The sequence below is a fragment of the Varroa destructor genome, unplaced genomic scaffold (genome assembly GCF_002443255.2).
Source record: "Varroa destructor unplaced genomic scaffold, Vdes_3.0 BEIS01000003.1, whole genome shotgun sequence".
In the NCBI taxonomy this organism is placed as follows: Eukaryota; Metazoa; Arthropoda; class Arachnida; order Mesostigmata; family Varroidae; genus Varroa; species Varroa destructor.
In genome coordinates, this window is record NW_019211456.1 from 50,764,593 (window position 1) to 50,792,533 (window position 27,941).

At 41.9% G+C, this 27,941-nt stretch overlaps 1 protein-coding gene across 7 annotated transcripts; it reads left to right on the forward strand.

The window, feature by feature from the left end:
• Positions 1–969: 969 nt before the first annotated feature.
• Positions 970–27,251, forward strand: LOC111247132 (uncharacterized). 7 transcript variants are annotated; one of them, XM_086985098.1, is made up of 24 exons: positions 970–3,050; positions 3,448–7,012; positions 14,692–14,802; positions 15,076–15,277; positions 15,683–15,963; positions 17,481–17,544; positions 17,859–17,981; positions 18,146–18,224; positions 18,422–18,579; positions 19,687–19,795; positions 20,091–20,195; positions 20,610–20,734; positions 20,820–20,983; positions 21,134–21,495; positions 21,696–21,802; positions 21,954–22,193; positions 22,493–22,738; positions 23,002–23,308; positions 23,491–23,664; positions 23,790–24,034; positions 24,271–24,552; positions 24,808–24,923; positions 25,096–25,226; positions 25,504–27,251. In XM_086985098.1, exons 3-24 carry the CDS (start codon positions 14,759–14,761, stop codon positions 25,743–25,745), a joined length of 3,906 nt encoding a protein of 1,301 aa, XP_086841224.1. In that variant the 5' UTR covers positions 970–3,050; positions 3,448–7,012; positions 14,692–14,758; the 3' UTR covers positions 25,746–27,251. The 7 variants fall into 7 exon arrangements, with proteins under 7 accessions (XP_086841224.1, XP_086841226.1, XP_086841225.1 ...); XM_086985100.1 differs by having other exon boundaries at positions 3,448–3,741; positions 14,695–14,802; XM_086985099.1 differs by having other exon boundaries at positions 3,469–7,012.
• Positions 27,252–27,941: the final 690 nt, after the last annotated feature.

Genomic DNA, 27,941 nt, shown 5'->3' on the forward strand with positions numbered 1-27,941 from the left:
CTTATCGACTTCTTGTGTTCGAAATGAGCTACATTTATGATGTGAGTGCCTCAGGGGATCATTTAAAGGAGTATACACCACATCTCTCTAGGGCAAATTACATTTGCACAAACAACCGAATCTAGAAATGGCAGACGACCAGAATTCATTTAGTTATTGACTGGCAGATTGCTTTTACTATAGTTCCTTATTACATTATATGCTACACTTGAGTTGACTAATAGTCAAGGTTTATTCAACCTAGGTTTTAGGCATAGCATAATAAAACTTGCATCGTTTTTTTTCAACATATTAAACAATCTCATGACGTTGCCAAGAAGGCTGATTGCTTTGAAAATCGCTATTACAATCGATTAACTGCTGGATCACTGGTTGGCCTAGCTCAACCAGTTAACAGTAAAATCACCCCAGCTAGAACCACCTTTCGGGATCATGATTTTAGGAAGGCGGCCGAATTGCCAAAAGAAGCTTTCAGATCATAATACATCCGATGCATGGATGGTTCTCCGGTCGTTGTCATATATGCTCAAGTCTTATATATCTACAGAGCTAGCGCAGTAGGCGGCCGCTGCTGCAATAGCTATCGTAGAAGCGACTAGAACTAAATGCACCAAACATTAGCGTGCTAACTCGAAAAACAAACCGCCAATCACCCCATGCACCTTTAAGTAACAGCGGAAAAACCGATCGACAGACAAACGGACGGACGGACGTACACACGACTTATCACCCGCGCGGACGTGCGCGCACTGCCTCACAGGTTTCAATACAACCCCAGTGATATAGGAGCTATAACTGGCCAGGTGTGTCGAGAGCTCATACTATTACTCGCGGTTCTTCCCACTTTCTTTTGCTTCTTGTAGTAGTAGAACGCTCTCTGTGCAGAACAGTAGTGTGGCTCGCTTGTGTGTGCATACGTACGTATATATGGACGGGTGGACGTGCATATCTGTCTGCGTGTATGCATCGGGTATTGTGCGCCATCACTGTATTCATTTGCCCGCCCGCCTGTTACGCCACCGCGCTATTTTATACTGGTCTACGAGTATCTGTGGATTTTTCGCTGCTGATTGAGGCCGTAATACTGTTTCCGTCTAGAACCTATACATACGGGGTCTGTGTCCGTCCGCTCGCCCGTTGCAGCGACACAGTGGGCATCGTTGCTGCTACATAGTGTCCGATGCGGGCATTGTTTCGCTCGTTCATTCGCTAGATCAATTTAGCCTCTTGCCGGTCGCCAGCCGACTGCCTGTTGTTTACCAAAGTGCCGCCTGTGGCCAGGCCGCCCGTAGACGTATCGTCTGTCGACGCAGTTGTTGTTGTTCCAACCACGCCTGTCTGCTACTGCATTTTTGTCTGCGACCGCTCTCACCATCGGCTGCTCGGGCTAAAGTTAAAGTTGGCCGTTAGCTGTGCTGGTGGTGTTCGCAGTGGGGAGGTGCATTTTCGCCTTGCTCTTTCCGGTTATTGTTGGACTCTCGAGGTGGATATGCTGCTGCGTATAGTAGTAGCAGCAGCATTGGCCCGTCAGTGGTGCAGACGGTGCTGCTGTCGGTGATCAGCCCCGTCCGTCCGTCCGTCCGTCCATCGGCTCGCACGCCCTTTCGTTTGTCAGCCGCTAGCGCACCACCGTCGCATTCTCCTAGTTAACTGGCTAGTTGATTTGTGGGTCGGCCGGTGGGTCGGGGTCTGTGTTGTGCCGCGGCGATGGTTGTCGTCGTTGGTGTGGCGTCATCATCAACCATCGCTGTACCGAGCAGTAGTTATTGTAGCAATTCTGGTAGTACTGGTGATAATATCTAAAGGTGGGAGCGGGTGTGCGTGTAAGCGAGCACCAGCAGTAGAGAAGCGCCTGCAAGGCGCTCAGGACCAAAAGCGGGGCGGCTGCTACGTCCGTTTCTGAAGCAATCAACGACGACGACGACAACGTCGGGCGCTGCTGAGACCGCACGAGAACGAAGCCAAGAGAAGTCAATTCAAGACCCGCAGCGAGGACCGAGCTGACTCAAGTGGAGTTCACTTTTGGTTGCGCATAATGGACAGACGGAACTAGCCCATTTTACGGGACTGTGGTGCGACCTATGGTTTAGCGTACCCCCTGCGTGTGGTTTCCCAGAACGGCTACACTAAGCACAGAGCTCCGGAGTGCTATCATACAAGATCGTTCACAGGGTCGGAGTCAAACGGAGGTGACGAAAAGACACAAAGGAAAGAGGGTGGCGTTTTCTTGCAACAAGCAACTGTGGTTGGGCTGTCACTTGAAACAGCCCCACAAGCGTACGTCAAGTTTGCTGTCTACGTTGATCGAAGGGAGCTTTGTGCAAATCAACCGCGAGACAGCGGCCTAGAACCCAAAAATAAGAACCCAGTGCCATATAGTGCCAACGTGAGTGAACGGGACGTCCTACTTGTTTGGCAGTCCTTCATACATCATTCGGTAGACGAAAAAGAACAGCGACTGCGCGTGTGGGTGTATGTGGCTGTTTGCTCACTGTGTGCTGTTCCGTGGTCATAAACGGATAGCGTAATAGTGATTGACCATTGCGAGTTGTAGTAGCATTGATAGTTGTGGCTGCAGTATTCAATATTGGCACCGATATTCGAGGAGCTTGTGGGTGCGCGTTCCAGTGTCCTCCAGCTGATATAAAGCGACAGCTATTGTAACGGCTTGTATGAGTGAACGAACAAGTTAAGTAGGCTGACCGTAGTGTGACACTGCTGCGCACTGTACTCAGCAATCTTCTAGGCTCAGAAGAGTTCAGACTTAGGCGCAGGTGACTCTCTAAGCTAATGAAAGGCAGCAGTTAGGTGTGGCGGTGTTATGGTGAAAGCTGGAGCCGCCCGTGCGGCCAGGATGCCGCAGAGCTAGTCTTGCGTTTCGCGGCAGAAGAGGAGCGCTGACCTAGCACGGGTCAGCGGCGGAACCAACTGTAATCAGGCGTCGGAGCCGCATCTGTACGAACCAATACGATTTAAAACGTCAAGCACCGATTACTACGGCATCGTCGTGAGCAGCAAAAACGAGCTCGCAGCAGAGTAAAGATTAATAGGTAAGCTGCTTCAGACTGTGAATATTATAAAAGCGTATTTGACTGCTGAACATTTCGCTATGACAGGAATGCGTAGTAAGAGAAATTCGTCACGCGAATACCACTATGAAAGATTTGTTTAAGTGAGGTGATGTGAATGGTTCGTGTATGACCTGTAGTATTAGAACCTCACTCCATTCGTCTCTTAGCCCTTTTTTATTTGTGTGTCTCGGATTCTTATCACTTCAGGGATGTTACGGTTATCTAGAAGCAACGCGAAAGTGCCTGTAGATGCAGATGATATGTACACATTTTTTGCTTCGACCTATCCGGTCAAAAAATAACACGCGAAATGTTCGTCCTCTACTTCTATAGATAACCCCTCTCTTTTCTACTGAAATAACTTTTTATGCTGCAGCTGCTGTTGTTTATGTTTGAGGTAATCGACGTCATGCTCCGTTTGCATCGTCGTCGTCCTCGTCGGCGTCCTCTCCCCATGCAAAGATGTTCGTTTCCGCGCGCGGAGCCCCTTCAACTATTCGAATATCTTGCCAGTTCTCCCTTCCCCCTCATTGTTACTCGCTTCTGCCCGCTTTCTCGGCATATTCGACTCGACCAGTCAACGTCCAACGTTCGCGCCAAGGCATAGCGATGGGGACGCGTTCGTCATACGTCGAACTTTGCCATTATTTGGCAGGATCCAGCGAAATCGGCTAGTTATAGGATGCTACGTTTAGAAAATTTAGTTGCACTTTTGCCAATGTTACCGTTGCACTGACAAGATGCATTTTAGCAATAACACCACTAATCAAATGAGCAAATATCATGTTGTATCAAAGATTTTCCAAATGATGCGCAAGCGAAAAAGTTAAGAGGCGTCGTGACTTCGATGGAAATACCGCTCATATAATTGAACAGATAAGCTGATATCGTATCACGACGGAGCAGCTTTTTTGGATTGCGAAATTCAAGTTCACTTAGTAGTCAGCCAATATTGCTTACGTTCTTTCTGAGTACTTTGAACATTTTTTTTGGCCATTTATGAATGGCTAAGAAGTGTTAATTTGGTCAGGCGATAAGATTTCAAGTAGTCATTGTCAATCAAAGTGAAGAAAGCCACTTTACTGTTATGGGGGTGAATTCCGTTTTGATTTCCTGGCAGCAAAGCGAATCAGTCGAGATATTTTTGCAGACTTCTGAACATAATCATCTATTGCACGAAGCCGTGGCCAGTTTCCTGATGTTAGTAAGTTTGAACTGCGTTGTCAGATCCCCATCACCGCTACTCTGTTTCCTCGTACGTGGAGATAACCTGCAAGTGCAAAGTTCTAAACATAGCATTACTCGTTCATCCTTTACAGTCATAATTAAAGGCTTTACTTTTGTTTTTTTTTTTTTCACTTGTTGTTCCATCGCGGCCCATACACTGTCTATCCCCTCGGAAATAAGGAGCGCAGCAAAGCTGTTATCTGTATAGAGTCATACAATTAGAGTTATACAGCTATTTGTCAATGCGAACTGGAAAAGGGAGTGCAACGATTGAAACTAACTGAATAGTGTCTGATACGCTATTTGCTAATTTCTGGATTACATTTCTTATTGAAGATGAAAATAATCAACGAGATTTTATTATATCCCCTCAAATAACCTATAGGTGGAACTATTGTGTCGAAGATAAATAAATGAAAGCCACTGCTCGTCGATCTTATTCTTAAGTGGGTGATCGAGGCATGCTGCCAGAACCGTCTTTTAGCCTAGAGAATCACTACTGTGAAAGATGTCGAAGTACAGTCAAGAATTCCAGTTTTGATGTCCTACGTAATTTACGATTCTGACACAGTGGCAACGTGTAATGGCGGTAGAAGTATTAGAATAGGCCACAGTCACATCTGGTGTATTTTGAAAAATTCTACGCCAAAAGACAAGAGAACTGCAAGTTGACCTGTCTATTAGTATATCCCAATCGGATGTAACTTCTCATCATCAGAACGAGTACATTTGAAAATTTCTGCGACAGAACCTAAAGAGTCGTGTGACAGAGTCGTGTAACGATGAATATGTCCAACTGTAAAACTTAATGACAGGACTTCGGCCTTTTTTGTACAGGAAACATTCTGCCATCTTAAGCCGTATTGATTTTGTTGATAGCTGTGACAGGAAACCTCCTCTACGTGCGAAGCAAATAGTAGGATTTAGTTTCTCATGTGTTCCTTATACGTGAATTATATCTTCGATTGAAATATCTCAAATCTGCTTTGCTTGCAAATGCTTGTGGTTCAAGTCGAAACAACAGAGCTTTTTGGTGATTTGTTAGTGTCTCTAGTGGGTGTGGCAAAAAAAAAGTCGAATATTTTAATACTGCGCCTTTTGGTATATCTCGGCAGAGTTTTTATTATACGTTATAGTGCTGTGGACCGGGTCTGAGCAAGGTACATGTGAAGTTGATGTCGCTCTTGGAAATTAGTTTTGTGAGATTATGTATTCGCTACGAAGCGAGTTACCTGTAATAGTAGTTGTCATGTGGAAATGCTCTAGTTCGTTTTGGTATACCATCCATTGGGTCGTGCCAGTTCATCGGCTTTGACAAGTTTCAGACGAAAGCCTGTAAAACTACTTGGATTTCACGACTACCATGACGTATTTTTTTTTCTATCATATATCTCGTTTAACAGGGTGATGGGCCTAAATTAGCACTTTTTATAGGAATCATTCCTAAGACCATATCTAAATAAGCATAGACGTTTCGACGATTCTTTTACGCTAAAAGTATCGCTCCTCGTGGTCTCCTTCACTCAATGTAATTTTCGTTCACCTCGATTATTGCCGAAAGCATCTCAAACCGCTAATAAGCTGGTCTTAAAATTGTAACTGTGCAAATGTGTTCTCGAGAGTGAATCGACGATATCGTGTTGAGGATGATAAAACTAATGCCCAATCACACTTGGTTATACAACAGTTTGTACAAAATCCAGGTATTGTCCTTTAATCGCCTCTTGATATATGTTATACATTGAATAGGTGTATGTTCTGTAAGTAAGCCCACGATCTGCCAATGTTTCTACGGCTGACTTTTGTGTTAGGCATAACCTTGTCAGAGAAAAATCAAAGACGACTCAAGAGAATTGAGGAACAAGCGGGTTTCAAAATCTTATTGGCCCCAAAGCATCTGTCTGACTTTGAGTACATATAACATATACACAAAATCCTCATGAACAATCAGTAACATGCTTGCATAAAATTTCTTTGATAACGACTTAGTCGAAGCAAAGCGACCATCGGAAATTTACTTTTAAACGGCCTCGATTAATTTTCGAGTCCGCACGTCGATTATAGATATTTCGCTGAAACATACTGAAATCTGCTTACTCTGCGGCCCCACACCTATTTGCAATGCCGTACCTCGTCAATCTGGGCTTATTAAAGAACCTTATTATCATGGTGGGGGATTCGCAGCTCGTAAAAGTGGATAACATTTAAATAAAATTGGATATCAGTTTTCCACGCAAATCCCGAGAACGATGCATTGTTTTCCACCGTGGTTGCACGTCTGTTTGCATCTTCAGTTAATAACCATTGATTTCGGATGAATACATTCGTGTAATCGCCGTCGGCCTCTTAAAAAGAGTCTGAATTAATATAAGCTTACACGGTGCGTGTTATAGTGACATTTTAAAGTTACGTTTGCTATCTAGATATGGATTCACGGAAACAAGAAAGGGAAAAGTTCACTAAAGGGTACCTTTAGCGCCACCGAGCTTTGATTCGTCTTTTACAGATAGAGCAAATTTGGTATACCACTTACCCAGTTTACGATGGAAAGAGCACTTTTTAGCAACGAATACACTGGCTTTGCTTGTTCGCTGTTTTGCCTTAACGACACTCTTGTCTCTTCTGGAAGAAGCTTGTCCTTGATATGTTAAATTTGATGTGGTACTGCGATGGCTGCTTGTCCTATTTGATGTCAAATTACAATACTAAAAGTAGTAAGTTCTTACAATTGTACCGCCGTCATTGCACACTGTCCGCCACTCTGAAAGTTTAATTGTCTTTTACATATAAAAATCTATTATAAATAAGCTTCATGTCTAGTATTTTTGAGCCTCAAATACAGTAGACAAATGAAGTACCTCCACTGTCTCAGTCGGCCTCTCACTGCACAAAAAATTCAAGCAAATTACTCAGAGTTAAAGGAATAGGCATACGTGTGATCCTGCGTTACATAGTGCTTTTCTGTGTACGCACAAAGTTTTTTTCGTAAATGATGTTACGTAAACGCAGCCATGTGTAACCATCTCATCAGCACCGATCTCAATGCAGATCTGTAGTGATATAAGAAATTGTACTGGCCTCTGCACCAATTTTATTTTATGTAATAGTCGAATTTTACACTGACATAATTTCCAGTACTATTTAGCTATCGAAAACTTTGATTTTGTCGATCAGAATGTTTTAGGCTACAGCTAAAGTTATGTGCTGCAAGAATGGCGTGTAACTCAGTTGCACAAGACTTCAACGCTACTTAAAACCTGCAGGTTCCCGCTCATTAACTAACTCTATTAGAGTCACAAAAAGTAATCTGAGGTCCTACACAGAAGACACACAGCTGAGCTACAACGATGCTTCACTGTTCGCACCTACTATTAGGGGCTTAGGATTACGAAACCCTTAAAACTCACGAATCTAAGAACACTGACAGATAGCTTCGCACGAACCAGCGTACTTTATCGGTGAAAAAGTAAACGGACTCAGGTAAAACTGTTCGTGTCTCAAGAACATTTTGCTTTAAAGAGCATAATTTAACGTAGTCTGTCATTTTCTTGCAAATTTCAATTATGGTTGCATGCGAAGGCATGCGTCTTTCTTGGGTTGCGTTCAGCGGTTAAAAGCTTCACACGGTCTTAGAAAGTCGTGTTCTGTTCTACGAACACTCAGATTGTAATCGTCAACATGTTCAAGTAAGAGCTGCAGAGAAGTTTGCATTCACTGTCAAATTGTTTAGTGGTAGTCGGAAGAAGACGGAATCAACATCAGGATAATGGGCAGTCTGTTAAATGGCGATTTTTTTTTATACGTGCGCTTTACAGCAATACCTATAAGACGATCTGTCCAGAACTTGATAATGAAATGTTTAATATTCGTGGTCCCTTCCTCGTTTTTGATAAGTGTATAAAGATAAAGCTTTAGTAATGCCAAAAGTGTGATTTAAAACACATAGACAAATCTCATTCGTATAAACTTAAATGGCATAGTATGCAGTGTTTGAAAATCATTTGTTAATCTTAAGAGTAATAATGTCACATAGTAAAGATACGTTTGTAACCTTCATTCGTGTGCTTCATAGAATGATTTTACTTCTTTATTTATTACTATTATTACTTCCACGTCGCGAGCGTGTTCTTTAGCGTGATTTTGACTTTAGCCATTTTCCGTGTTCGTTCACTCGCCTCTGCTTAGTTGTTATATAATTATTGCAGAGGCTCTCAAGAAGAAGGCTAGGGTTCATCCCATAACGAAATATACGAATAACATGTTAGTAAAGTAGTAATACAGGAACAGGCGGCCCGTCTCATTACTGCCTTTGTTGTTTCTTTGGTTGGTTCTTTGTAGTGGGCTTCGTCTGCTTCTTTTGCCTATGCCAGCGCGAGTGTCCCTCGCGCACCAAAAATTAAGCTTAGAATGTTAGTTGTTTGTTGCGCAGACGAACACAAAGCATACACACAAATCACCACTGCAATGTGGTTAAGAGCAGTGTGTGCTTGTAAACCCTAATGTTAAATTACATCTTGATTTATGTTGTAATAACAGGCTTCTTTCATGCCTGTTACACATCCGAGCTCATTCGATGATGCCATCAGGAAACACGGTCAGCATCGAATGAACTGACGAAATGTCGAACACTATATTTGATTTCAGGGTAAATACATCCTAAATAATAAATACAAGGTAAATAATCCCTATGTTGAATCATCCAATAATTAATTATTCTCAAGTATTCTTATAGAGCAAAATGTACAAAACTCTCCCTATTCGCTCAGATTTTCTTGTTGCAGTGGTTATTGGCTTATGATCACAACTATAAATAAAAGCGGTCCAAGGATACACAGGCTTAGGCAAGCCGCCGTTCTCGTTCTCGTCACTGATACTCATTTTTAGTATCGTTGGCCCATTCGATAAATAGAAGTTGCTGATCTGCATTATCGAGGTCATACTGGGAATAGCTTCACGTTGCATATATTCTGGAGCATTGCGATGCTTGAAATGCGTAAAGGTTACACTGTGCTCGACACAGCATTCTCAATGCCGCCAGGGGCTCTACGTACCTACAGTCAATACTGGTTAGCTTAACGCACCGAAGTCAAATGGTTTGCTTCAAGAAGATCATGTGTCAGAGTAGACTGCTATTGCCTTTGCTTTGCAAACCAAGCTAGCTGAGTAACCCAGCCCAAGCAAGCCCTGATTTCGGTTAAACCCTGTTACGAAGATGCTATTTGTCACTTGCGTAGGACACGCCTTGTTTCTGATGGGACTGTGTTTCGGCTGTTCAGTTCGCTGTGACCGTAGGATGTAAAAAAAACTTTATCAATGTCCTCTAAGCATATCTACGCTGAGGGACAGGCGAGTGAATGCTATAGGTTTCTTTCACGAGAAGGCCGCAGTAATGTTCGCATAGCTGCGTTTCTTCTTCCACACCCAGGCTCATAGTTACCCACCTACTGCGCGGTTTCCGAACACGCTACATCGAACCAGCTGTAGCAAACGCGAGGAGTATGATGCGTGTGCTACCGCAAACATCTTTATAATATTGCCTATGGCCTTAAGCTTGTGGACTGCAGCCTCGAATTTCTGCCATGGCCATAGATAGTCAGTGGATGTGATAAAAACCCACTGATGGTGATCTCTGAATGAGGAGGCAAGCTCGACTATGGTTGGCAGTTCTATTGACTGTTTTCCCGTCAGGAACACACGTGTATTCGCTTTAGTGTATATTCGTTAAAGTAATTTTTCCGCTTCGTCAATGCCAGTGATTCTTTGGCGTCTACTCGTAAGCAGCTGCAACGAGTCACAACAGAACATTTCTGTCGGCGATTTTGCCTGATCAGACTTTTCGCTGGGGTAATGTAAACCGTCAAGGTTATTTAATGACTACCTTACTGCAATTGATCCGTGTCTACCTCTCCTTCATTCACTCTGATAGTATTATTCACAACAATAGACTTTGGGAATGCAGTTTAAATCTTCGTTAATTCTTCGATCATTTAATTGTATGATGCTAATCTAGTACAGCAATCTATTATTATAAATACAGAATATGAAAATGAGCTTTTAATGAACCGGTTTTGCTATCACCGTGGGAGGTAAAAAAAAGAAAGAAACGATCACCAGAGCTATTGACATATTGATACCTAAAATCGTAACTAGTAAGGGGAGCAAATGATACTGCCATTTCTGTTGGTCAGTATAATGTTCTTTTCGTTTGTCTGCGTCATTTCGTGGTATGAAACAGTGTCCAGTTCGCTCACCACACCCACATTTACCAGTAACGCGCTTCGGCTTGACCAAGCAGGCGTTGCCATAGTTGCAGGCTAAGGGGTTCGTAATTCGGCGAGTATATACATACCCTGCCCATGGGAGGTGTTCTTGCAACAACAGCCCTGCAGCACTGTATTCCTTTCTCCCCAAGACATATATAAAGAGCGGGCTATTTATTTTTTCCAGCTGTTCGAGTTTTCCATATATGGCTACAGCCTCACTTGGCCTTGTACTATTCTGTGCGATTTTAGTCTGCTCTTTTCTATTCCATAGTGACTGGAATAGAATAGAATAGAAGTTTATCGCTTTGTGAACCTGCCGTTTTGTACCCCCGGCGCCGCGCGTCATCGTCTACCGTTCCTTCAGTTCTTCCTTTTTCTCATGCTCATTCCCTATTCTACGAGACGCTCTACGGTCACTGAATTTCCTTCGACAACTTTAATCCTTCCCCGAATAGCCTTACCACCAGGGACTCCATTGACTGCCCCCAGGAAAGCGGGAGAGGTTAAAGGGGTTGGACTCGAATCGGACCCACCCTGGCGCCACGTCATTTTTCTGATATTCGTGTGCCTTCAGCTGTTCGCTTGTCGACCGAGTTGTTGGTCTATGGTTACGACCGTATGTTTTACCTCCGGGTCTGATTGTGGACGCGTATGACAGCCTCCTGGTGTTGTGGTGCATGCGCATAATTGTCTAGGTGCCGTGAGCCACTGTCAGTCGTCGTGCCGTCACACAGTCACACAGTCGTCGTGCTCTTACCACAAACTACCTCATTTCTCGCTGACGCATTAGCAATGATGGGTTAGTTGCCTATTGGTCTACCATAATACAAGCGTACAATCGGCAATCTGACGGTCGTACGACCGCTGGGCGTGAGCGCTGCTTTTGTTGCCACCGCCGTCATGATCCTTGGCAGATATTTTCCTAGTATGGGAGCTACTGCCGTTGATTCGACTGCTAAAAGACAGCGGAGGAACAGTTCGCCAAAGAATTCGTCACCCTCAACAATAACCTCCCCGGACACAACCACTACTTTGACGGCCGCTGCTCCTGCTGTGTAGGATCATCAACTGCTAGCAGCACACACGACCCATGCTGCTATTGCTAATGATGGCGACAACAGTAGCTTTGCCATTATTTCTTGTATCATCCAACCGCTATATCAATAAGCCAGCCAAGCAACTAGCTAACCTACTGCCTATTGTTGCTAGGATGCATAAGATGTGAATTGAAATATTCGCACGTGTTTTGACAACTTGTTTGTCCGGCCGCTCGATACTGCTATCGCTTACACCGTAAGAGTTAGCTGACGACCGGGCGAGCGTCCAGCTAGCCGTTCATGAGTAACACTACTATTGTCCCTGCGGGACTCCGCGCCCGCCCGCTCGCACCATAACGGATAGTGGTCCGCAATATAGGGCCGACAACATGATGGCCATCATCACCATGCAGCACCACAACGCGAACAAAACCCATTAGAGCAAAACAGCGACATTATGGTGCAAAAGTTTATAGTTCAATTTAATGCTATTTAAAATTAAAGGACACCTTTAGCGCACCCATTAAAGAATTCTTGTAAGCACGATAAACGCGTGCATCTGTAGATCTCACGATTTGACTCAGATCGACGGAAGGCCCACCTTACGGCTACGGTATTTAAAAACGTGGCTTTTACCAAGTGATTAGCAAGGTTATTGATGGCTGATTCTTTATTAGCCTTCTGCCCGCCGTCAGAACCCTCCTTTATGAGTGTTCTTGTCATAGTATAATTTAACAACAATGTTACACATAAAATACGCATAGCTTGTTACCATTTTTGGAGAAGATGAATGCGAAATCTGCAGGCGTGAATTTCGCGTCGAAATAGTCATTTAGATTGACGTATATGATAAGAAGGAACTTTTATCTGAGAAGGTGCAAACAATGCGCCCATTAGTCGAGTAATTAAAGGAGGCATCCGATAAACTAGCGGGCCACAATTTCATTCGTGTAGTGTACGTGGAGCTATACCAAATGTGTGTGCAACACCAAACTACGCTAGAAACTGGTTAATAGCCCGGTAGCAAGTAGTTAAGCGATTGGCCGGCAACTACCATTTACGAAATGGCTTGTTTCGGCTGACAGCCAGCCATGATGCTACTCAATAAGGAGTAGACTGGACGATAAATGTCTCAAAAAACGCTATCTAAAACTGACTCTGTACTCATATGAGAAAAAGATAGCTCGCTGTGCCTAAGTGGCTTATACGAGGATTCATATTAATTTGCCTTTCCCTCAACTTAGAGAGTAATCTGAATTGCGAGATTAACCTGATTTTTTTGCACAATTCTCTTTACCGCCTCGTGCCGGCCGGTTGAACAATATCGCATGGTTGCTAACAGTTGTATTTGTCACTTTTAAAAAACGTCACTTGACAGTTTTTTTCTATAATATATTTATGGTTCCTCTTGTAGCTGAATGCTTGTGTTAAGCATCGCTTGCATAAACGTCAGGTCCCACTTGTCCGTCACTTAGTGTCAGAAGACGAAAGAGTAGCGGAAAGCGTTTGTCGTTAGACTGTAGCCTAAGTTGGTAAGGAACTGCAACATCATGGCTAAGGAAATGTGGAAAAGCAGCATCCTGTATTGTCAACCTAGCCTAAAAGGATAGTGACGATGATGCTGATGAATACTGCTGTGAATGTAATGAACTTGTTTCGAGAAAAAATCTTTCTTTAGTAGCTTGCGGTATATTTTTAGAAAGAGAAAGAGAGCGTCGGTACCAGTACTATAATGAATTCAAGTGTTTCCGCAGACGCATCTTGGGATCTATGGTTGTTTTTTTTTAAATTCGTTAGTGTTTGTTCGATAATGCCTATCTGTGTCTATGTGTTGCTTTCGTCACGTCTTGACGCGTCGTTTGAGTTTTGCCATATGTCAAACGCTTCTCGACTCTTCGCTGGAAGTTTTCCATTGAGTACTGCATTAATTCAAGCTGCTGCGTCCGAACCCAGCAACGGCGTAGCGCAATCAGACGGCAGGAAAACCCTATTCAGATCCAAGGCATGAAATAATGCTATGCACATTATCACGCATTTCGTTAACCGGCGAAATTATTTCAAAAACTAATTTACTAAAACGTTGTCTAGCCATCGAAGCTGGCTGGTATCGCTAATTTTTAATATTTTATTATATAAAATGTTTGCACAGTGAAAAGGAGTGAAATAGGCTATTCTAAGTGATATAAAAAAAAAATATCATCTGTACATTAGGCATCATAATATCAACAAAAGGGGCTTAAAAGTTACAACATTTACTTTTCGTCTATGAGCCGTGAAATATCATAAATGATAATTTTCTCACAGCCAGTAATAGGCAAGCTGTTCTATAATTCATTGGAAGTTCATCAAGTAATTATACGCGGAAAACATTTCACGGTGCTTGTGTCTATTCTTCTACGACTCGATCGTCCAACCTTTGTCCGTCCATAACACGTTCATTGTTGGTCTCTGGTCCGATAATCAGCAGAGTCGATTGATTGTGTCGTTTTAGCAATTCATCTTACATGGAGGCTATAGTCAGATGACGGACGCCGACAGAAAACAGTCTGAAATCCATTCGATATCTTCAAGGATGATCATCGCCACAGAATGGCAACATCCCCAGTGTTTTAGTGGTCAGTCCGCTGAGGGTCGATACCTCGAAAATCATGAAATAGAATTCGTAGCATTAATAGAATTACAAATTCTATTAATGCTACGAATTATTAATAATAAATTGGCGTACTCTAGTTTCTACGATGTACGATACAAAATTCCCTTTATTCGGGGGGCTAACAAAGTGCTCACAGTGTAACGGCATGAAGCAGACTCCTCGTGCACTAATCTTGCTACCGGCCGCGTAATCCACAAATCATTAACAACGACAAGAGTGGCTACTTCTCAAGTATTCATGGACACATCATTACACTGATTATTTCTCCTGATTTCAATTAAACTGAGCGACTGTTTTAAATTCTCCGTATAGCATCTTTGGATTCCTCTCACTGCCATCTAGAGATTTCACTCAATATCATTGTGTGTTTGTTGCTTGTTTTCTAGCTTCGCAGCTACTCATAAAGAAAGCGTCGGCTTACGTTAACAATTTTCGTTTAGTAGGCGAGGTCATTTGAGGGCCCAGCGGCATCCGCTCATCTACAAGCTATCTTAGAGTAACAACATAATGGGAGCCAATTGTTCATCTGCTCAGAAGAAGAAGCGTTCCGGGTGCGTAAACACAGTCGTACGTGGATGATATAAAAATGTTTTAATGCAATTGCAATAGTTCACTTGGAAAAGTATTTGGCACCTCGTGCAAAATGTGTCCCTAATGACTCGAAATACGCCCTCGTTTACATAGTTCGAGGGATACAGAAATGTATTTAATTAACAGGTTGTTAACAACTAGAATTATGCGAATTTGTAGTGTCTCGTAGATATGATACATAAGTAGGTACCAACGTCATGCATTCGTTGTTTATGTTTAATTGGACAACGTAGGAGTGGAGATGGAGAGACTGCTGGCGCAGGAGGCCGACGAGCCTCATCCGAGTCTGTTCCATACGGCGACGTGGCGGCCACGGGAGGTGGTGGCCAGGGGAGCACTGGACCAGGCCACCAAAACAACACCAAGCAGAGAACGTCACAGCCAACTTCTGCTGCAGTCCAGCATTCACACGGCATATCAGCCGCACCTCCTCCGGTCAGGCGGAACTTCAAGTCATTCATTTTACCATTACGATGATTTCAGGTTTATTTCTTATATACAAATTCATGTACGAAGGACAAACGAGCAAAGTTTGTAGAAAAGAGCCTGATATTAACTCTAATCAACAGGTATTTTGCATTGACGGGATTGAAAATGGCTAGATTAACTGAGCTAAGCTTTTGAGATGAATGTCATCACGTGAGTGAGAGGGAGTCAATACACGGCACAACGTCTCCTGGGGTGTTACCGGGTTTATACAGGCGCCTCAGTCAGTCCACATCTGGATACTTGAAGTATACGCTAAGGCGGGAAAGGAAGGGAGGGTACATATAACAACACCGTTGCCATAGGAAGCAGGTGATAGTTTAAACGTTCGTTGGGTGCGTGTTTGCTCCGCAGGCGCAGCCGCCGTTTGGTCCCACCGACGACGAACTAGTAGCTCAGAGCATTTTTCCCGAGGCGGTGTGGCATCTACTGAGGGGTCGCAAGCCATGTCAGTTTGGACAACAATTCAGCGCGAACGCGGGTGCAGTTGGTGGAGCGGCCGTCGAACAGCTTTTTGCCAATATTTCGAAACAGGTTACCATCTACACGATTTCTACTAGCGATTGGTTGCCGGAGAGGAAACACCTGATGGAAAATGTCTTTGAGGACGTACGAGAATTCGCACAGAGGATAGGGTTCGTAGGTTCGACATTAGTAATAACATCGTAGATTTTTCTGATTTTTCCGTGGTTTCAATGTTGCTACGTCACGGTAAACAAAAAAAAGCTATATAATAGGGTATTATGAGATATAACATTTCGCTTTTTACGGACGTGTGAGTGCATTGCCTTCAGCTGACAATAGTCGTACATCGACTCCGTTCACGGATAACGGCAAAAAGGTCTGTCTGGATCAAAAACGGGTTCGACCGAATTGGACGGGCAGACTTACACCAACTACCAGTTGTAATATTGCATAATCGAAAAAGTATTGACGGGTTTCCTAGATAATAGTTGTTGGATCGGCGTCGGTGTCATCCAGAGGTTGAGATTAGACTGTAGCAGGTATGCTTGTAAAAATTGCTCGAATGCCTTTAGTCAGACTTGACGCAAAGCGCCGCGAATATAAGTGAAAGTTCTACAAAACTACACGTGCTGTTTAGGCTCCGAAACTAGTTTGTCCTTTATGGTCAGGTGCGTTATCGAAGGAAACGGCCCAAAGATAGCTTTTTTTTTAGAAATTCCGATGGGAAAGATGCTCACCGTACTAATCGATCGACAAACAATTTATCGGGGCGTCTAGCCAGATCAACATGTGAGTAGCCATAGAAGACTAAGCGTCCCATGCCGACCAGTTCCAAGCCATTTAAAGAACGGTAGATTCGAAATGATGCTCGATGTTTGGTTACCATATGGTTTGATGCAGAGAAATTTTACTTTCATCTGCGAACATCTACAGAAACACAGCGAAATCTAGCGATTTTTAAAGCGATTGACTACGGCCCATCAAAGGTGGATCACAAACGACAATATCATAGTCAAAGCAAGGACAAGCTTCCTAATTTGTGACAAAGCCCGGACGGACGCCGAAACAGGTGGTACTACGTGCTTATTGGCACCAGAATAAAGCAATTACACCGGAAAAATTATCGATTTAGACTGCTACCATCAACAATTAACAAAGATGCATCAAACCACTGAAGAAAACAGACCGAAACTAGTAAACAGTAGGGTTTGTATAGCAATTCCAGATCAGAGAATCTTTAACTATCCGACAAAAATTGAGAGGACCTTGGCTAAAAATTTTAAGACATCTGCCATATAGCTTGGTTTTGCACCATGAGACTATCTATTTCAGTTTCTGCAGGCCTCTCTTAATGGTGTGTGTTTAGCTTCAATGAAGGGACGCAAAAATCACTTGTTACAATTTCTCGGTCAGGAAGCGCGTAAGTCCGACAATGATGAAGCTATGATACCACGAAAAAACGACGGAAAGTCAGAATGGTGCATATTTACTTCGGTAATATTCATTTATAAAAATATAAAATCATCAAATATAAAAAAAAATTACGTTAATTTGAATGTGAAACCGTCAATACTTCTTCGATCATTCAGTATATAAGGTCATGAGCAGTACTTCTATATTCATTTTTAGATGTTACCATTTCCATTTCACGAACGAATTAGATAAAATTCGATAGAACTTGTTACAGGTATGCACTCAACTTCGTTGACCTCTGTTGGGCACTCAACTACCGGAAAATCCCGCATGCTAAGGTACAAAGTTTCTTTGCGATGAAATATCTCCCCCTATAAGATGTACCTAACTCAAATAAATAAGCAAGGGTGACACAAAGTTGTAAGCATTACTAGGAGATATTATTATGTATTTAGGTGGTTATAGTTGTTGAATCATACTATTAAGTAATAAAAGTAAAAATTTAATTTGTAAACGGACATAGTTTTTTAGTCAAAGTGATTATGAGGGCTGTGTGGTGGGTGGTTTGTGAAGTAAGGGATAGACACAGCGTAGACAGTGTGGCTTCTTCGCGTACTGTAACAATAATCCGATCTGTGTACATATTATATAGGTGGAAGCTTTATCCCGGATGACAATCAATCGGCTTAAAAATCAGGGAAAGCTTGTAGCGCTAGTTCTTTTGGATGAGAGAGCACATCGACTCCAGTATACTTTACCGCCTGAACTTCCAGAGGTGAGTCTCTTTCGAGATAAGGTTATCGTTGAAAAAAATTCCATATGTTCTCATTCTGTAATGATATCGTCTCTGGAAGACATTGTATAAGCATTTTATAAGAGTTTAACGTTTCAGATGATTTACTGCACTAATCTATAATATGTTTTGGGATCTATTTTCAGGACGTGTTTAATGCCCTGTTGGCTAACTGTCCTGAACACGCCCCGGTTGTACAAAGGTTCTACAAAATTAGCTCTGAAGGTATTTTGCTAGTATATCAGCGCTCGTGGCATAGAAGCATAATGGAGTCTAATAATTTCGATCACTATTTAGTAGAAATCAGTCGATACGTTGCTATTCTCCATTTTGAATACTTTTAATAGGGAATTTTTCAAATCGGGCAGTGAGGTCTGGCTAAAGTTTTGTTGAATGCGATTTCGTGTTTGCATATTGTACAGGAAGTGAAAAAACAATGGCACGATTGTTTGAGCCTCGTGTCGATGATATCACGAATGAGCTTCATACACAACTGGTGGAGGCCTTTTTGGCCGGATTGAGCCCTGCTATGAAAGACAAGTACCTCGTCTCTCTTATCGAGAGCGAACTGAAGGCCACCGTAAGTATTTGTCACTTAACTTATGAATCATCTTCGAATCTAATAATTCAAGATTATATATAACTATCTAATAATGCAAGACTGAAAACAATCGCATCCAATTATTCTCTTTTAGTTTTTTTTGCTTGCATATATACAGAGAAGATATCCATACGTTTTTTTTTATGGATGCGAACCCTGAATCTAGAAAGCCATTAAGTTATTTTTGTTCCGCTAAACATGTTTCAGATATTTCAGCATTATAAACAATGATAGTATTAACAATGGTACGGTGTGATAATTAGCGTACCATTGCATTATTTGTACGCATTTAAAATCGGCAGACAACTCTCCATGACAGCGTATTACTTCGTCCCTCAGTTACACAGGATCGTTGTGGCCTATTGAACATGTTAAATTTAGCATATATTAAACATGTTCAATAAATCAATTTTGCGCTTATCATAGCGTTAATATTTTTTGTTTTTTTTTTTTTTAAATATATATATCCCAAGCATCGGAACAGCATAGAATGAAGCTTTTATAGAGGTTGATCTGTGCGTCTGACAGTAAGACCAACAATACATCACGCTAATCTATTTATTTGGTTCATATAAAGATCAAAGTAAATCCCTAGTGTATTTTAACTTCGTGGTATTTACCGAGCTCACTGCAGGCGTTGTCACATCATTTAAAGTATATCTACTAGATTGTTTGTGAAAGCATACAGCCGTACACTTCTTTAAATTATTAGCGTAACGTTAAGCGGACATCGCGTCAGTTGCCTCCTGAAGTGACGAGCGGGTTACCAGAGCAAACTTTAAGCTACAAATCATTGGACCTTAGCCAAAAGAACGTTTTTATATCAATATTAAAATGTACTCAGTAGAAGAAGACAGCAATGTCGAGGTACATCCGAAAAACATGCTTCTCTAGAATTAAAGGTGTGATAAAATAAAAAAAACTCGATTTGTTATATAGCATCTTGTCAATGCAAGGAGCTTCCAATTTAACGCTAGTCTTGATCCATTATCTGTTCGAGGTCATTTTGATTCATTTGAACGATGGTTTTAACCATCTGTAATGAGTGACTCTCATTTTGAAATCGCTCTTCTGCGTATATTGAAGGTATTTACTCCATCCGATTTGAGTACGGCTGGCGAGGACATGGATAGTCTTAGAGGTAAACATGCGATTTGGTTAGAGCGAAGAATCTATGGGGTTTCTCAAACAACAGGTTTGTGCACATCTATATAGAATTTACAATTTATAGGATGTGTTTTTTTCACCTAAGTAGAAGAAACTAGTTGTGTTAGGTATTCCAGTTGTTACCAATCTGTGTCTTTTAAGTTGGACATAGGGCGACTGTGTAACTTTCTCTGGCTATATATATCACTGTGCTTACAGATAGTTATGGATTCTTATTTTATTTGGACTTAAAGAAAAGCCATCGTGGGGCGAATGTAAATGAGGAACACAACCGTACTGTGTTTTTAGTTTTAGATCATCTTATTTATCGAACTCTTTCGCAGATGGAGCTTGTAGTCAGGAGCGACAAAAGAGCTCTGATTCGAACGGTGCGTCGGCTGAAAACGATACGGATGGATGGCAGGCTAAGCGGTACAACCACCTGAGAGGTTTGTAATTATTTAGCGCGGTTCCATTGGGTAAAATCATAGTATGTAGTAATCATCGTCATAAAAAACATCATTATTCAACACTCTTCGTACTCGATCATTGTTGTGCATATATACATATACACCTACCTATACATACTCCCTAGGAGCGTACTAACTTGTACCGCTGGAGGTAAGAAATTAGTGCACATAGGGCATACGACTAGAATCTATTGGCTAGAAATAATTTACATGTTATGTTAATAGTTATATTATGAGATTTAAGTATGAATGTGTTAAGGACCTTTAACGAACGTTTGCGTCGCCTAGTGTAACGGCGTAGAAAAGCACGAGTGGTTTCAAATTTAGTACGTAGCAATTCTGATTTGACCTGTAGGTGAGGGATAAAGTTATTGTTGTTTTTGCATGTTTTAGGCCTGCTGGAGGACAATTTGACTTCTGCCCAAAAGCTGATTATTCGAACAAGTAAGAATAATCCTGGCTACTATAGCGAGCTTGCGAAAATCGTACGAGAAGCTCTCGAAGAACTCATCAAAGGGGTAAGTAGATGGTCTTTTGTACGGGCAGGTTTTGCTTTGCCGGTGACCAGTAATCGTAATTTCATATGCATAACTACCATTATAGGTCCGCGACGAAGATCTAGAAGTTGAGGCCAGCTCTCCTGCACGAGGAGTACCAGATTCGTTATATCTCGAACTGTGTGAACAATCTCGACTGAAGGAGGTGTTATTACGCCAAGAAGAGATGACAACTGGAGAAGCAGAGTTCTGCAAACTTTTTTCTCAGAGGCAAGTTCTCAGTTCAATACCGTTATGAATATTGAAATCATTAAGCTTATATTGTAGCGTTGCTTATATACATATAAGCGACATTGCAACGAGTGGTATGATTTGATAACTAAAAGAAACTATTTTCTATGTCAAAATGGCCTTCTATAGGTTGGCTTGTGGCAAACTATTTATTGTGCACTCGAATAAAAACGTAAGCCATATGGCTGCGCAAATAATAGAAGCAATGACAAGCTCGTCAGCCTCCGATGGCGAATCTCTCCTGAAGCCTCGCGCTATCCTCTACCGTTTCTGTAATCGTACAGTGAATTCATCCAATGTTGAAAGAATCGTGCGCTCGCTTCAGGAACAGCTATGCTTTCTAACAGGCAGAAGCGCGAGCGAGGGCAGTTTGAGCTTTGAGGAACATCGAATGAGGGGACACCCTTTTACGCCACCAAAGCCAGCTGGCAACGAAATGGACAAGAAGACTAACTGTCAGGAATACGTCTTTCTTCTTGATGCGCAATATGGTAAGTAATCATTGCTTTTCAGCTTTAGAACGTACCTTACGGATTCAATCGTCGGAAGTGTCAATGTTCTTTTGAGCTTGTCAATATAGTACTTTGAATATGTCCCTTCAATTCCTACAGCGGTCTGAAGCACGGCAGTAGCAGACGTGAAACTCGAATTACTGGTGAATAGTTGAGACGATGTTTCTGATTGTTTGTAGGTGATAATCTTGGCGGGCTATGTGACCTTATACCTGAAACACTCGCATCAAATGTCGCTGTAATTATACTGGCACATTCCGGAAGCACAATGTGTGATCGACTAAAGGTACCATCGTGCTCCTATAGGCATGTTCTCAAAATTGTTAACTGAATTACGCTTAGAGAACTGTTGTAAACTTACTTACTTACTGTGAACACATCTTCTCAGTTCATATTATTAGACGTATGTTAACTATTTTAGCACGCATACGTTTTAGGCTGTTGGAAATTTAGACAAGTCACTTGTGGAGCTGCAAGAATCAGTAAAAATGGACCCTGAGATGGAAGAGGCACCTGTATTCGATATTGATGAACTTATCTCTGCTGAGGCGCAAGCAATGTTCGAGGGAGTGCTGGCTTGCTCTCGTTACGGTTTGATGGAGAGAGATATTATGGACCTTTTATCGACTAAGCCGTCATACTTCAGGAATAATTGTCCTCTAATTGACGCTATGCAGGTACGAGAAGACCCATGTTTCTGTATTTCCTTTCTAGTAACGGCTTAGTAAGCTTAGATGTTCTCTTTCTGTTTTTTTCTTTTTCTATAGCGAACTTATCGGCAGTGTTCACTTCTAACCGCGTTCCGAGCTATCTGCCTTTGCAAACTTTTTGTGTTTAAATGGATTTAGTTTAACATTCGTTTATTGAGCGTATAGAGCATTGTTCTCTATTCCTTGTGCCACCTTCGTAAAAGTTATGCAAACAAACATATCTAACATGCTTCGTTTTTGTTCAATTTGTTTGTTTGGAATTGTAGGCGAGTGACTGCCGACATGCTCCATATGCGATTTGGGCAGTTTTCGCCGCCGTGAACCAGCGACGTCTGATCGTGCAGAACCATGCTGGGCGAGTTATCTACTCGCTACTTGGGGTTGCTAGCGGTGGCTTGGCCGCTAAATGGCATGACGTCCTGTTTGATTTCTTTGACCGGCACTGGAACAAGGAATGTTCTGTGCTTGTACAGGATGAACTGGCTTTTCAAAAGATACGTAACAACAAAATGGTTCGTACTGCCGTTCGAGCTTTTCAATTTATAAAGGGCGGCCAATTTCGCATGCAGATGATAAACTAGAGAACTGTTTTTATCTACTAGTTTTTATCTATTACTGAGAGTGCAACTCTATCATGTTCTGTTTAGTTGATTCGATATTCTAAACAGTCATTCTTACTACGTGGACCACAGTTTATTGTGAAAATGACAGTGGACTTCTCTTAAGTCAATTTCTAAAACAGCAGTTTTCTGCAAATAATTTTTCATCTTTATAGGTTCCGAACACATACTATGATTTGGACTATCTCTCTAAACGTCTATCGTTGGAGTTTTCGGATCCGTATGCTGTTCTGGAGGAGCTCCGCCTAGTGAACGATCGGACGCTTCGCTCTGTTCTTGAGCATGCCGCATTCGCACTGCGTTATGATGCAGCTCAACTCTTTGCGCAACTGACCGAACACGTGTGGTCTGCTAAGGACGAAGGCGATAAATTTGACAGGCTTAAATCGTTGCTTCTTCATGCGGATAGATGGCGTTCGCGAGTTGGCACGTTCATCCCGCTAGATTCCATAAGCTCGTTAGGTCTGTCTAAACAGGACTTACTTTTACATACGTTTCCTGAGAAAAATTACTAAGGTGCTTTATGTACTGGGTTGCATAATATGACGTTATGAAATGTGTTGAAAATGTACATGACAGATATACCTCTTCATTAGATGTAATAGTCAATTATGTAAATTGTTATTGTTCGGCGACCTTTGCAGCATTCGGAGATAGTCCTGCCAAGTTGGGACCAGAGATTGACAGCAGGGCTAAGAAACTGAGCAATCTTTACGTGATGAAAGGAGACAGCATCCATCTCGTATCTACTTCTGAGGATGCCGCCGAAATCTGTGTTTGGAATGCAATTCAACAGAAAGCCGTACGAAGAATATACGGTAAGTTTGATTACATTTATTGCTAGCTGAAGCGAACGCTACCTTACTGGTATGATGGACTGTTGATCGATTAAGCCTAGACCGTATCTATATAATCTCTTTCTTTTCCTTGATACCCATTTTAGGTCTGAACCAACCACGCGAGCTTCGACTGATCGATAATCGGCGTGTACTGGTGCTGTGCAACAGAGAGTTGCGTGTCTACGATTTGGATGCAGGACATTTACTGGTCAAACTCAAAGGCGTGATGCATCAACAAATGGCCTTTTTTGGCCTACACTCACCAGATTACGTAGTTGCACTGTCACGTAACCGAATGTATGTCAACATGATGAACTTACAGAGTGGCGACCTTGAAACTACTTTTAAGGTAAATGCCCTCTTCGGACAAGCAGATTTAGCGCAAACGCTACAATGATCTTATGAATTGCATCCTTCTATTATAGTGTAGCGGCGGTAGGTACGTAGCTATAGTCCTTCAAAATACCTGAAGCTAATATTTTCTTGCTGTCCATTTCATTGCTAATCGTATCCTAATATAAGTATTTATCGTAGCTTGCTTTAAATTAACACGAAAAATACGTTGCGGTACTTTAATGCAAACAGGTCGGAGAAGATCGTTTCTTGAACAGTTTATTAGTGTCAGCAAACGGACGTATTTGCGTTTGTGGCGACGAGACTCAAAAGCCATTTCCTTTGCTAGTATGGGACTTGGATAAACGAAAACTTCTCTACGATCTGCGGATAGCACATCACGAGTTTCTGACCCGATTGTCCGCCATTTCGTCTGACGGCCACTATGTAGTATGCGTTTGCCGAGAGTTGGCTGACGGCGCGCCCAACTTTATCATTGTCTACGATTTACAAAGTGGAACATTATTCAAGAAGGTAGAGCATAACATAACTGATGAGTTTGTAAATTAGTTAACTCTGTCGCAAAGCTGAAGCTGATTAAAACTTCGAGACACTGCTAAACAATCGCTGCGGTATCATTTTAAGTGGTTTACAAAAGATAACGTAGGATCTCTTGACTTCCCTTCGGGTTGTTGAGGTGGCACCAACTATATCAGGAGTAGCAGGTAGGTATGTCATAACTGAATTTTTGATAGAGTTATTAACATCAACAAAATCGTCTGATATTAGTGGAAGCCACAGCGGAGTTCTGTAAGCATCGCGGTATCATCAGCCGCATCACTTGTTCTCAATGGACTTGATAACGCCTTACTTGTCGTATGGGATCTTGGCACCGGACAAAGGAAGTAAGTTGATATATGCAAATTCCTTCTTTTCATCAGATAATCCCCTCTTCCCTAGACTATCTCGGTCTCTATCACATTGTTAGACTATTTTTTTAAGCAGCGTAACTTTCGTTTGTTTTCATGTCGCTACACTTATTTTCAATTGCAATGATATTTTTACTTGCTACTGCAGATACACTCTGAAAGGACACACTGCCCCTGTTGATGAAATTCGGCTTGAGCCGGAGATGGGACGGCGAGCGTTAACGTACAGCTCCTACCAGCACATTGATGGGAGTGTTCGAGTATGGGACGTTGATAAGGGTGGGTATACATATATATTTTTGTAACTATATTTTCGACCCTTGTTATTGTGCATGAAGCTAGATTAGGTAAGCGTAATATTTGTAATGACTACCCTGGCATATGATGAATGACGAGTTAGAACCAGATCTAGTTAGTTTTTCTTTCTTTCGTTCTATTCCGAAACTAGCATTAAAAACGTATGGGAACATACGCTTTTTAACAGCGTGGTAGTTTGGTGAAGTTCGGCAGACGTACAAACGATCGACCCCTGTTTTGCATGTTGTAACTTTAACAGGAGTCTGTTTAGCTGTGTACACGCCATCGTTGCCTGTACTCTGTGGCCAGATTCTTCCCGGTGGGGAAGCCTGCGTCCTGGCTCTGGACGGCCGGGATAGGCTTGTCGCGTGCGCGCTTCTTGAGAGATCAAAGGCCGGTGCCATAAGAGAGGCGTTCCAAAAACTCACTAACGCTGCCAATAAACAAGTCTACGGTACCGAAGCCAAGTACGGACTAGAAGTCGAGCTCAAGGACGCCTAATTTAGAAAATAATCATACGGTGAATTATAATAATACTGTTATTAATGATAGCAATATGCCTGACGTTAACCTGGCATCTCTGTGAAAGGCTGTCTGAGCTAACATGATCAGACACTAACCGTAAAGCGCTGCCAACTTAGGACAAAGCAGGCAATATGAGCCTTCTAGAATTTCGTCCGCCCTGCCATCCCTAATAACAACAATAGTATGATGATGATAATTACAAAAAAAAGAATCTTAGTTGCTATAATGAGAGAGAGAGAGAGAGAGAGAGAGAGAGAGAAAATGAGGAAGTGCGAGATAACTGGAAATGCCGGAAATACAGGTTGCGAAAGCTCTACATTGCGGGAAATATATACAGCGAATTGGATTGCTGACAGCACATCGATCTGAAAAATATTATATATGTAACTAGCCATAGATATTATGTAAAGGAAGGCAACAAAGCCTTACGAATAGTGAAATCCAGGCGTTCATCGATAGTGATCGATGGAGCAAAAAAGAATTTGCACAGAACATGGGAATTAAGATTATTTAAAAAAAAAACATGTTATATCACTAATCATGAATATAAAGCGTATGGTCCAGATCCGGTAATCTTCTACACATAAAAAGATAATGCATAACTATGGTATGGATCTGACATGTGCAGATCCCTGTGGCCTGCCCTCTCACTGCGAAGGAAAGTTTCAGGCGGTCGTTGTGGGATGGCCAGTTCATTGGAAAAAAATACTGATGGGACAAACAGAAATTCCGTGTACAGGCCTTTGCACCCAGAGAGCATAGAACGATATCTCCTTGTGGGAACAGATCTTAGCCTAAAAGCCACCTAGGTTATTCATTCTTCCAAACTCAAGTTTAAACCATGCATAGGCGTTGTATAGAATTTTTTACATGACTTCGAATCTTGCATACCTATATACATACAGACTAAACATAAGGAACCAGAGAGCAACGATAAATCTTTGCTTGGTACTGTCTGAAGTGTTAGGATTTATTATTAGTATTAGTACGTTAACAAACCCTTTGAGTCAAGATCGGCTGTAACGCAATAATGGCAAAGTTATATTAAATTAACTTTCTAACCATAGGGTAAAATACGGAACTTAATATTTACTATCGTCATGGTGGCATATTGTTTAATGCGTTCAAAAATGTGTTAGATACTAAAAGCAAGATAGTACAGCCAAAGTGATTGGTGACGCACCATAATACTCCCCTGGCTGTAAAGCACAAAGTCCGCATTAAGGACGATTACCTGGCGCCTGTAGAAGTCAATCTGAAGCTGTTTTTTGTGTCTGAGTCGGAAAAAAATGTGTGTGTGTTTTTAATTAAAAATTAAATTAAAAAGCCCATCGTTCGCGCAGATACATCATGGAATCTCCGATATCGTTAGCCGTAGCGGAATAATTTCGGGAAATACCTTTCACTCTTGAGTATGAATTTGAGTGAGGATGATCACTTTGAGTAGCGGTCCAAAAAATAGAGATCTGACAACGAAAACAATTTAACTATGTGCTTATCCGCTCTATCTGTAGCCGTAACGATAATAGGGTTATGAGTCGATAGAAAATCTCGTTTGTAGCATTCCTATGTCGACACTGTCACGCACAACCGAGTATCCACACGAAGCCCTATGGATAGAACTATAAACATACTATATATTTCCTATCTTTAATATTTCGTGCTATGCGCTTTGGTATCAATGTGTCAGATTTAATTATCGGTATAAGCCGGGCAAATTTGTGGTACTTAATAGGACGACCATCGATGTGACATTTTGGCTGTAGCTACTTGCTGGTACTGCATTACGGAGATCATGCGCAACTAGAGTTGCCACATCTCGATATATGTAGACATCTAGATACATGTACATGACGCAGGAAGAGCCGAAAGCAAACAGGAACCCAGTCAAGTACAAAGTCAAATCCCGAAATACAATCAAACATACGAAAATAGGAGCAGAAAAAATTACATACTGAAAGCGTACACATAGAAGGAAAAGGTATGATGATGTGGTAACAATGGTTAGCGTAAGACCACGGCTCGATCTTGAAGTGACTGATTTTCTACCTACCTTGCTTTGTCATTGTTCTTAAAGAGGTACGAGTTTCTGTCGACAGGTGACTGATTCGATATTATAGAATTGAGCGGTGACAAACGAAATGCGCATGAGCGAAAAAATTTATATTCACT

Coding starts and splice junctions, on each gene's coding strand:
- LOC111247132 (XM_086985098.1), top strand. CDS start 14,759: ATGGGAGCCAATTGTTCATCTGCTCAGAAGAAGAAGCGTTCCGG. Junction 20,196..20,609: donor GCGGTACAACCACCTGAGAG/GTTTGTAATTAT, acceptor TGCATGTTTTAG/GCCTGCTGGAGGACAATTTG. Junction 21,496..21,695: donor TCTTCTTGATGCGCAATATG/GTAAGTAATCAT, acceptor GATTGTTTGTAG/GTGATAATCTTGGCGGGCTA.